This window comes from Nasonia vitripennis, assembly GCF_009193385.2.
Source record: "Nasonia vitripennis strain AsymCx chromosome 4 unlocalized genomic scaffold, Nvit_psr_1.1 chr4_random0007, whole genome shotgun sequence".
NCBI lineage: Eukaryota > Metazoa > Arthropoda > Insecta > Hymenoptera > Pteromalidae > Nasonia > Nasonia vitripennis.
In genome coordinates, this window is record NW_022279643.1 from 492740 (window position 1) to 505173 (window position 12434).

The following is a 12434-nucleotide window of genomic DNA, read 5'->3' on the forward strand; positions in this document are numbered from 1 at the left end:
TTTTATCATCTGGCTGAAAACCTGAAGTACTACTGGCATCTTGTCTGTTAACTTGATCAGGCTGTAACGCCGGTTGAGGTTGGGTTCTAGTCTGCAATTTTGTAAGTGGTAAGAATGTCGATTCCTCGACCGACTCGTTCTTCCTCTCGTATTGAGCTAGGGTTTCCCTAATCCTGCCACGGCTGTTAGCTGCTGGACTCAACATGACTGGCTGTGCTTTCGTATCTTCACAGTGATCTGTAACCATGGGCGATGGTAAACTCGAAGTTGGAATCAGTTCAAGATTCGACTTCTCTGCACTACCTCTACTACTCTTCTCTTCGTCTTCTTCAAACAACTTCTCTTTCTCTTCTACAAAAACTTTCTCTTTCTCTTCTTCAAACAACTCTTTCTCTTCTACAACTCTGCTGTTCGGCCAACGGGTTGCGTTAGCGTTCAGCAACAACTTCTCATCTTCCTTCTCAACTAAAACTTTGCTATTCAGCCAACGGGTTACGTTAGCGTTCAGCAACAACTTATCATCTTCCTTCTCAGCTACACCTCTGCTGTTCGGCCAACGGGTTGCGTTAGCGTCCGGCAGCAACTTCTCTTCTTTCTTCTCAACCGCAACTCTGCGGTTCGGCCAACGGGTTACGTTAGCGTCCGGCAGACACTTCTCTTCTTTCTTCTCAACTAAAACCTCCTTATCTTCTTCTACAAACCCTTTCTTCTTCTCTTCTACACGACACTTCTTCTTCTCTTCTACACAATTTCTCCTTTCTACGAAAATTCTCTTCTTTACACTAAATTTCTCTTCGTCCACCAAAAATTTCTCCTCTTCTTCTACATCTCCTTTCCCTATCTCTTGATGTTTCCTTCTCAGCTTCTTCTCTGGCGACACTAGTGGGCTTGGACCACTCCCTCCCCCTCCCAAAACTGGCATACCTCTCTGCAACGCAGACCTCGCATGCCCAGTTTTCTGCACTTCAACAGAGGTCTGTTGTGAGACAGTGCGGGTAGCATCGACCTCTGAGTTGCTCCCGCGTTGCCATTTCCCAACAGTACTCTCAGTTCTGCACAGTTTGGGCAGCTCTGAAAGACTACGTCCTTGAAACCACAGACTTGGCAATCCTCAAATGGCGAGCTGTAAATTACTGGCTCAGCAATCTTCTTAGCACTATCCGACTCTGGCTCTAGATAGCGGCTGTCGAAACTGCTAATGCTGCTGCTCCGGCTGTTACTACTTGAATTTCGGCTTGCACGGCTGTTAGAACGACTACTAATTGAACTCCAACTGCTTCGACTCGAACTACTGCTACTTCGACCTGAACTATTGCTGCTCGTCGAACTGCTGCTGCTCGAGCTGCTGCTACTACTCGGACTGCGGCTGCTTCGACTTGAACTGCTGCTGCTTCGACTTGAACTACTGCTGCTCGTCGAACTGCTGCTGCTCGAGCTGCTGCTACTGCTCAGACTACGGCTGCTTCGACTTGAACTACTGTTAGAACTCTGGCTTCGATCTCGGTTTCGACTTCTAACTCGACCACGTAGTCTTCGAATCTTCTTCTTCGACACCTTCTCTTTCTGATGCTGAGGCTTGGCTTTGCTGGAACTGTCTTGGTTTTCGTGGTCTTGACCTCTATCAACATAATCACTACGCGATTTCATCTTCGTTACTCGAATTTTCTCGGTTTCTTCTCCATACGTTTGTTCATGTTTTCTCTTGGAATTGCGCCTACTCGTGAAATTTTCCGACGATTGAGTTGGTTCCTCTTTGGCGTTGTCCCAATCGTACCATGGCACTGACTTTTGGTAGCCGGTGCACCATAGTACTGCACGTAGCAATCTGTCCTGGCGTAAATCCTTAGGGCCATTCGTGTTAGCGCCCAGCGATCGTAATCTGGCTTTCAACTCGGTTGTATGTAGTTTTCGGATTTCTCGACTGAGATTCCTCACCTCTGGACTCTTCCGTAATTTTGACATAATTTCTGAATGAGAACTCATTTTAACGTCGAAACAGCAGCTTGGATTTTTGCTCAGCTGTAATTTCTTCTCTCAAGTCTGACAATATTAAACATTGGCTGTGACTGACAAATCGTTGCTGGTCTCGGCAGTAAACATGACTCAAGGCGGAAAATTTTGGTTGTAAATTAGGCAGTAATTTCGGAAGATCTGGCAGTAAATTCTTGGAATCGAATATTCGTTAACTAGTTCGATACAAACAGCGGGTACTTTACTTAGCGTGAACGTAAACAAAAATAACGAAAAGGTTCAGGCAGAAATTCGACAAGTCTGACAGTAAATTCTTGGAATCAAATTTTTCAGCCGACTAGTTCGCTACAAGCGTGTACAAAGGTAAACAAAAAAAAATAAGGAAATTTTCGGGCACAAATTCGAATTCGTTCACTATCTAGAATCTCGACCTCAACAATGCTCGCTTGCTTATTTCGACGGATTTTCTGCTACCGACAATTTCACAAAATAAATGCTTAGTCCGGTTTAAATTTCATACGTCGATTCTAAAAGCAATAATTGTTTAAAGATCCGAATCATGCGCCCTAAAATCTCTGATCAATTCTCAACAACAACAAAATAATTATTTACACCGTAAATGAATTCTTCGAAAACGAATTTGAATCAAGTTTCAAACCACGACGCAGTAGCAATTATTCTCAATACTTTAAGAAATTTTAAAAGTTCCGGTCTCAGCTTTGACGTACGACACAAACTCTGTATCACGTGTCTACAATTTCGTTATATGACTCAAACTTTTGTAAAATGAACAGTATGGAAAATAATTATTTTCGTCGTCACGATCCGACGTACAACTCGATCACAATGCTTTAATTGAGACAACTTACCGATTTCGTAGATAGGATTCACAGTATTGTTTCCAACTATTAATTTCAAAACGTTTCAAGCTTCGACCAATTTCTTAACTTGGATTTTTCGGCAGAAAAGGCAAACAATAGTTGTCGAATTAATCGTCTGGCTGGTACGCAACTTTTTCGGTTTCAAAACGTACATGTGTATAAATTATAATTCAAAATTATTATGAGCATAAAAATACATTTCAATTAATACTTATAATTATTCATGTGCAATCGGTATGAATTGCATCAATTGCAATTAAATAGTAAAGTGGGTAAATTAATTTTCTTTCATTGCTAGTGCTTGATTCGACTCGCAATCGGGCCACAAAATTTGTTTATTAACTCGTTCGGGGTTAAGGATAGTCGGCAGTATGGCTAGAATTGAATCTTAGTTTAAAACTTTCCAATCAAGTCAAACAGGCTATCACAAAATTTTTCCCGACATTGAATTCTCAAAAAAAATTTTGTTCGGCTAAAATGATTGTTTTAAGCAATTATCAAGCGACTATAGGCAAAAGAAAATTTTCTTCACTATTCTTATCGGCTTCTACTCTCTCAACAAACAAATCAACAAAGGGGAAAAAAAACAAAATTATTTTTCAACTCTCGACGTCTTCAACTACTGCTCGGTATTTTAAAAATTCTATAACTCCAATTATTCTTCGGAAAATTACGGCTGTAAATTTTCACGACAAAAAAAAATTTATTTTCTTCGTTTCGAATCCCTTTATAATTCTAAACGAGGCAAAAGAAAAAAAAAATTTTAAAACGGGTCCGTCAAACGTTAATTTTCTCTCAACTACTACAACTTGAATTTTGCAAGAAGGCAAAAAAAATTTAATTCGGCTTCGTATTAAATCTGAAAATATTCTGCACTCACAATTGGCCGTAAAAATATTAATAAACCCGTATATTGCCACTGTAAAGTTTAAAAGGGCGTAATTCTGTAAACCATGATTTCACTTGTGAGAACCCCAGTTTTTACACTCCCAGCGACTATCGACACGTGGCGAGTGATTTTCGGCAGAATTTCCACTACTGCGTGTTGGGAAAAATTTGCACACTCAACCGACTGTTAGAGCAATGCACAAACTCGTCTTTTGTTAGGCTATAATCGAAAAAGAGCACTGAGGTAAACCATGATTTTACATTTGAGAACCCCAGTTTTTGCGATCACGGCGGCTGTCAGCACGTGGCGAGTAAATTTTTCTCTGGCGGTTACACGAATAAAATTTAAATTTTTCCGGCAGTATCATACAACTCTCTGCTTCATTGGAATTATTTATACACTTGATTTTAGTTAGACACGGCTCACGATTAACTTTGAACGAAATTGGTGCCACGTTTCAAAATCTCGCGCACTGAACACTATCACTGGTAAATTATTTTCCACGACCGTGCCCCACACATTAGGCAGCCACTGTAACGAGGTGTTTTTCTCTCGTTATTTTCCTTTGCAACAGTGATTAGCTACTAACGCCCGGCCGTATTTATTTCGAAGGCGCCAGGTCGGACGATTTATCTGCGAACGTTTTGGGGTCGCGTCTCCGGCTAGTTACGAGACTCTATTCTCCGAGGGAGTTCGATCGGGAAAATAGGAAGTAATAAGCTTAGACCACTCGACTGATTATCACTTCACAAATCTTTACTTACAAAAAAAAAAACCGGCTGTAATATAATAAACGCGAGGCTCTAAGGTGATATATTCTACTAGCTACAATTTCCGTTTTCGCACACAACGCTCACACAGTTATCCGGTACTACAAATCTCGGCTCGTCAAAAATGTTGCCACGAGGCAGTAACGCTCCGCCTTTCGCAACGTCCGGCTTATTCCTCTCACACTCAATATATATTATAAATATTACCATTAAACACTACCTTCCGGCTGAAGTTCTCTCTCGTACCTCTCCCTCGTTCTTATAACAATATCGACAGGATAACGCACTCTTATATTTTACTCTACTCTCGATAAACAAATGTCTGGTCAAACCGTAGGGATGTTCTCTGGGCTGCGACGAAAAATCAAGTGGGCGAATTCTCTGGCCGAGGCGCGACGGTACACCTCCCTAGAGTACTCACACAAACGCAATACATAGTTATCGGTCTAGTGCCGTTACATTTGACGATTTTACATACACTTTCTCGTGCGATCGTTGAGTTTTCACTCTATAGCATACCAACTCTCATACCATAAGTTACAATAATTAATTCGTTAAGTTACATTGGTGAATATTCTTTCCACACACTCTCAATGCTTCACACATACAAGTAACAGTATAGTATGTGCTGCCTCGGCCTGGCGCGAGGTTTTCCCCCTCCCGGCGGCGACTACGGCTGGTATCTCTCTCTCTCTCTCTCCCGTGCGGGCTTACGGCTACTCGGCTGTTTCTCGGCTCTTTTCTATCTAAAATGCATACCAATAATTATGAGTATCAACTCATGGGCAGTTCGGATAGAGAGCAACATGGGGAAAAGAGAGAGAGGACTTTTCTACACAGACGGTTACCCCGTCGTAAACCTTGATCTTTGTCAAAACCATTAATCTTTGACCTTGATCTTTCTCTAAGTCTAACATAATTATTGATATTATTTACTTATATCTGGCTTTATCAATTTTGTACACCCACACACACACACGCACGCGCACATGAACAACTACGTAGGGACCATTCTCAAGAAGGTTAGAAATGACGAAGAGAATTGAAGGGAAGGACAAGGCGAAATAGCTGAGTAAAACTGTTGCTAGACGAAGGCCACTAGGTAGATACGAAACGCTTCCCGGACTGATGCAGAGGAACGTAGATCACAGAGTTAGGTTCCCACTCCCCTGCCCGATGCAGAGGAACGTAGGAGTTAGGGTTGAGTACTTCTTAGTGCTCATCAGACCGATGCTGAGAAACGTAGGTAACTGAGTTGAGCCCAGACTCTCTCAGTTACCTACGTTTACACATCATGCAGAGGAACGTAGGTGTCGAAGTTGAGTATTTCCGAAGGACGAAGGACGAATGCAAGGGCTTAGATCAGACTACCCTCTACTTAAAGTACGGAGGAGACGTAGACCGCACTGCTAAATTCTAGATGGAACTGAGCTGCTTCTTCTACAAAGGAAATAGCAAGAATGAAGAAATCTGAAACATGTTACTGGCTCATGCGGGTATAATGTATTTAGGTGCGTCCATGACACGGCGAATAGAAAGAAAAGAAGAGCCTAAAGGATAAAAACATCAGGCATAGTGTTTAACGTTTTCACTTGCCGATTATAGGATTTAGGAGGTGTGCTCCGTAGTTTTTACTTTAGATATGTGTGCAATATCTAAGTCTTTAGGATTGGGGATGACGAGGTATAGGTATAAGTTATGCGAGCCATAATTTTAAATACATTGTGTAACATGGCGAAATTTCGCCGTGCAACAATGAGGTTTGGAGCGTCGGGGTGGAGCGTCTCAAGGCTGTGTGAATAAGAAAGAGTGCATAAGAGTAATTTTGTCGTTTATTTTTCCGAGTAAACGACGAGAGACGGAGCAGTGGCCGCGACGGACGAAAAGCACTACGCACGTCGCTGACTTGCGAGTGAGAGACGCAAGAAGACGACAAGCAACGTTGGCGTAGCAGCAGCAACCATTCACCTCGACAGGGCGTGAAAGTCGGCCCGCGCACCGTAAGACAGCTGATGCAGGTGACGGAGCCCTTCCCAAAACAAACATTTTGAGAGTCAGTGGGCCTTAATCGTCTAAAAACTGACAAGTTAGCGACCGTTAAAAAATTACTAAAAAACCATTGATTTTAGTCTTTACTGCTGTTCAAGCCAATTCTGCTATTTGACTATATACGTCACAAAAGTTTATTTACTAAAAATTAACATTACTACCCATAGATTCAGGGTTTATTTTTTTTTGTCCAAATGCAAAGAAGAAAGTTTTGTGATGGTGAAAATTTTGATATCAAAGATTTCGATGTTTTCGAGGTTCCTGAATTTCTAAAAAATACGTTTTAGAAAATGTATGTATAAATAAATGTATTGATGCATGTATGTATGTATGAATCACTAGACCAAATTTCATTCCCAACATGGATATGATTAGCTGAAATTAGTCTATTATATCAATCCAATAGCCCACTCTACTAGAATTTTTCATCACTGAAATTTCTATGGCTTGATTTATTTTTCTTGATTTACAGATTTGCCTTGATAGTTGGATCTTTTATTATCCAAAAGTTATAGAAATTAATAATTTTTTTTTGTATTTACTGATTATCTACATTATCTTATCTTAAAATAAAACATATTGCTGATTCGGTTAACAGCGGTTCTATTCTATCTTCAGTTTACGTAAACATGAAATTATGTTCTTAGATAGATTGGCAAAGGTGAATCATCGTTAAATATTATTTCTATCATTCAAACTCTATTTATTTCCTTGTAGGAGCAACTTGCCGAGCTGGAATCGGCCTTTGCAAAATCACATTATCCAGATATTTACTGCAGGGAAGAGCTAGCTAGAACAACAAAACTAAATGAAGCAAGAATTCAGGTTTGTATTTTTTCCTCGTAAAAGTGATCTTTATATGTAAAATTTCATATTATGTGGCAAAATCAACCATAAACATATACACTAATATGGTCCACGGTGGTTAGTACGAAACTGAGTAAGAATTGTGACCCAGAGTGAGTAAGGTGGTGAGAAAGACACTTGTAGAATATAAACCTAAGGCTCATAGAATACTGAGTATATAGGAAACCGGAGCAAGCAACGAGAACCACCCTTCTTCGAAAGCTCACTGCAAAAGCCATATTAACTGTGCTCACCACTGACTCTCTTTAATGTTACATGCTCGCACGCCATCTACCTACGCTTAGGTGGACTACATAAACATTGTGATTACTAGCTCTCGTAGTCGATAACTTATCGGCAACGGTAACTTATCCATTGCTGCTCTCTTTTCTACCCAGTGGCGCCATTGTCCCAGCATTTACATATAAACGAAATCTTTGTGTAAGTTGACTTAATAAAGGGATGTTGGATAAAGCAATCACGAATATTTTTATACTAACTTTCAAATAGGTTTCAAATAGGTCTGTCAGTGTCTACATGAATCACCGCCCATTCCTCTGTTAATCAGCACAAGTACGGATGTATCGATTTATACGTAAATGCGTTTATTGTGTTAATAGATAAACCTATCAGATAATTTATTAAATCTTGGCCGAAATCTGTTACTAGTCCAGCTTATTCCGAAACGAGCAGGATAAAATTTTCAGACCTCTAAGTGCCAAAGTGCTTAGTTATAGCCATAACATCAATACAGATTATATAAATTTTTGCTTTTATTGTAAATTTTAAAGGCCTTTTGTGGTATGATAGAAGTGATTTAGGTAAAATCAAGTAAATACGTTTGTTCACCTATTTATAGATTATTTTATATTGCTACATAAGAATCATGTAGCGCGGTAGCGCCACGAGTGTGAAGCCTGCGGTGACCATGACACTGTTAATTTCTATTTCGGGTTTTCAAATTTTTAATTCAATAAATACAAATATTTGCATTATTGTATCTAAATTTTTTTGGCGTATAATCATATTTGTATGCTTAACTATGATTTCCAATCGATAAATTGACAAGAATGCAGCTTTTTTTACAACCGTAGTTTTTGGTGTTTAGGAAAATATATTATATGAGGACGGCATCTAGATGTACAGGGTGGTCGATGACGAGATCTAGGTAGTGCGCTCTGTAGTTTTAGGTGTCTAGGAAAATAAATCATATGAGGACGGCGTCTAGGTGTACAGGGTGGCCAATGACGAGGTCTAAGTAGTGCGCTCCGTAGTTTTTGGTGTCTTAGTGTAATAATAGTATTTGTGGACAGCAAAACTTTATACCTATACACATTTTTTCAACGTACATTATCAATCATAGCCACCATTAAAATATTTTGCGACACAATCAGTGTTTTCATGTTAATCATAAAAATGTTACAAAAAAAACATGGTCGAAACGTGCTTAAGATGCTTATATTTTATTTTTAGGGCAAATATGAAATACGCAAAAAAATTTATTTAAAGGACTGTAATCTCTAAAAAAAAATTGACTTTTGAAAAAGAAAAGCTTGGGCGAGTTTGATATATTCCGCAACAAACTTACAGATTAAAAAGAACTGAGATCAATCTAACAAAGTCAAGTTTATTATATTTAGTCATAATAAAGCAAAAAAAATGTTTTGTTCAATCAAGGGCTTACTTAACTTAAAGTTAAATTATATGTTGATTTATTAGAAATAACTCTCAAGATACTTACTACGTAACTTACCATGCCGTTTGATTTTGTTTTCTGGTAAACAACTAAAATTTTCTTTTTATGTATTAGAACGTTTTACAAACATCATAAGTACAATAAAAAGAGCATGACAAGTTACGCAGTAAGTATCTTGAGAGTTGTTCCTAATAAATCTACATATAACTTTACTTTAAGTTAAGTAAGCCCTTGATTGAACAAAACAATTTTTTTGCTTTATTATGATTAAATATAATAAACTTGACTTTGTTTCATTGATCTTATTTTTTTTATCTGTGATTTCGTTGCGGAATATATCAAACTCGTCTAACCTTTTACTTTTTTAAAAGTCAATTTTTTTTGTTAAGCTATATGGGCCCATTACTCAGCCATTTTGAGTTTTGCTTGATAAAGTATTTCTTAAATCAAGAGCTTGGAGTATTGTACGTTTGGTAATAGAACTTACAAGAAAATTATAATAATAAAGTTTGCAGCTATACCTGCAGCCGACACTTCAACCTGACATGCATATTTCATCCCCACTTTCGGCTAAATGTTTCTATAAAATTTTATAACGGGAGTTTTTATGCGGGTATTATGCAGAGAAATTGCTTGTTTTTTTGAGCAACGTTACAAGTTCCACACCTCAATAAATCTCGTGGTTACAACCGGGGCGCCAGGCACTCGCCGACGAGCGCTGAAGTTTTGCTTCGCCGAAAACGTGGAAATGCGCGGTTAGCTCAGTCTCGCAAACGCGGTTTAGAAGAGATGGATGTTCACGGATAAATGCACTTTACGTTGGACCGATCTTATACTCGATTTCAACATGCGTTTGTTTGATTTTCTCATAAATTATATTTTCTCTTTCTACGCTAAAGATATCCGGTTTTCACAACTTATACGACTATTGACTCGCGCAGCACTTTGACACTCGATGAAACTTTATTTTAATTTTCCTACAATAGATAGCCAATATTTTTATAGATGACCATTATTTCCGCACAGATAACAACTTAAACGTATTCTAACCATAAGCGTCGGAATAATCAAAATTGCGCCAAGATAGCCGAGATGCAAAGGCAACCACTGATAATACATTCTGTTCGCGATTCTCGCGCGTCCCAAGGTTTGGTTGTAATCAAGCACACTTACACTTCAAGATATCCATAATCACTCTTGCCCGCCTCAACAATTTTCTCCGATCACACTTAACTAATTGCCCGCGAATACTGCAGACGCTAAACAATGTAGCGCTTGATTGCGTCCGACAATTTACAGCGAGGGCCTTGTTACGCAAATGAACCTGAATTATCTGCAAGGTAACCAAGATGTTCAACTTAATCTAGCAAAGACAGCCACAAGACAGCCGCGCACAAATTAGCTTGAATTGTATAAAGTAAAAACCCGAAACGTGGAGCTACAAGCCCGCAAGAAAAAGCCTGACGGGAGAAAATCAAAATTGATCCACTGACTTTAATCCTTCCTCCGACGACTCCAAGGGAATCTCAGACGACCAGAAAAGAACACGCCACCAAAAGAGGAACAAAGAAATCCTTTCCAAAAAGCTGCTGCATGAACGTTTGTTCAAGATCCAGCAAGGCAGGAGAGTGACGAGCGAGCGAGCGGCTCACGCCGCTGAGGCTTGTCGCCGACTCTACTACACCGCCGGCTCACGCTCTTGCTTATTGGCTGCCGCCTCCGGAGAATTATATCTCGCTTTCGCTCACTGCCTACAGGCTTACGCACGCCGTATGCTGCGCGACTATACTCGTGAACTGTAAGAGTTGATGCCCGAAAAATTCAAACTCTCGCGTTCCTCACAATAGACAGCCATAGGTTTGCGGATAATTCAGAGTTTTGCAACCTTAAATTACGGAATCCGAAACAACAAAATGTCACTGACGTCAGGGCCCTTGTCTCAAGTGTACAACTGTTAGTTCCCGACATTCTGCGGAATACTGCGACGCTGATCCAGTTGCTTCGGACTCTAGCGTTGGCAAACTCCACTAGGGCTCTGCCATCTGCGTACGAACCTTATGATGCGCATGCCGTTACTTAAGCGCCCTGTCAAGTCGTTGGCTTCTTTATTGTCGCGCTAACCTGGTCTGTCGTCCTCTCTTGCACCTCTTTGACCTTTATGGGAGCTGGTGACGGCTGTTGTACTTTTATTGTTTCTTGAGCAACTCCCCTACTCCAGCGTCGTTTTGCTCAAAATAAACAGATGCTATTAGCTACATACACTCAGACTCATTCACTTGACCTTAGGACGCTCTGCCCTAGCTTCTACAGAATTCCTGCAGCTTTCGTTGCAATGCTTGTGTAAACTTTGCACGCCTGCTGATTTAAACTCAAGTTTCAAATACTATAATAGTTTACAGTACATTAAGATTAAAGATAGCATATATGTGCTACTGTCCAGAAGATAGCACCTAAAATGGGCAATAACACAGACAAAATTTCGATTTTTAATTTCTTTCTCATTTAGAACATGGCAACAAATACCGCTGCCAATTTTTTGGCACGTAGCTTCCTTCAAGATTATTTATTGTTTTAATATCAGAATTGTGTTTACTTTTCATATAATTCTTTAAAGTTTTTGTACATTTTGACATTCGTCACGATAACGCGCGCCAATTGCCAAAGAGAAACAAACAGGACTCCGGATCTGCTTCATAGAAGGACTTGGAATCAAAGTAGTCTAACTAGTTATAACAACCTTTGATAATCATGATTTTTTCAGAAAAGTTCAACATTTAGTTTCCGAGTTATAATGATTAGGATAGTTTGCCGAACGCGTCTAAAATCACTAATAATCGAAAAATTGCCATGAAAAAAAAAACGCACAGGCGTAGGTAAAAATCTTGTTTTTTACGAAAAGCTAAAAAAAAGAACAAAATAAACGAGCCTAGGTATAGATTAAAATCCATTAAATAGAAGCTGAGATCTAAGCGATGCAGTTTTCAGCTATATAGAGTATACAGGGAAAAAACAAAATTTTGAAGCCTAATATCTTTGAAACTAACTGGTTTCACAAACAGTTCAAAGAAAGGGATCAAAGTACTATATAATGCTAACTACATCTAAAATTTGAACTTGATCATTGCCTTTTTACTCCAGTTATCGTGTCACGTAGAAAAACGACTTTTTTCAGTTTTTGGTGTTTTTCTCAGGATCTGCCCCATAAAATGACTTTAAATTGTAGTGGTGTATAGTCCTAATAACTTTCAACAATCATGGTTTTTTTTTTAAAAAGGTTTAACTTTTATTTTTGAGTTAAAACGATTTAAAAAAATTGCGCTTTATGATATATA

The 12434-nt window shown here is 39.2% G+C and overlaps 1 protein-coding gene across 1 annotated transcript in view; it reads left to right on the plus strand.

Moving 5' to 3' along the window:
* The window catches only part of LOC116417309 (homeobox protein prophet of Pit-1), a 362559-nt gene that overhangs the window by 155968 nt on the left and 194157 nt on the right, over positions 1 to 12434 (plus strand). Inside the window, exon 4 of the mRNA XM_031929979.2 lies at positions 7278 to 7385. Coding sequence (XP_031785839.1) covers positions 7278 to 7385 — 108 coding nt within the window. The remainder of the gene's footprint in view (positions 1 to 7277; positions 7386 to 12434) is intronic.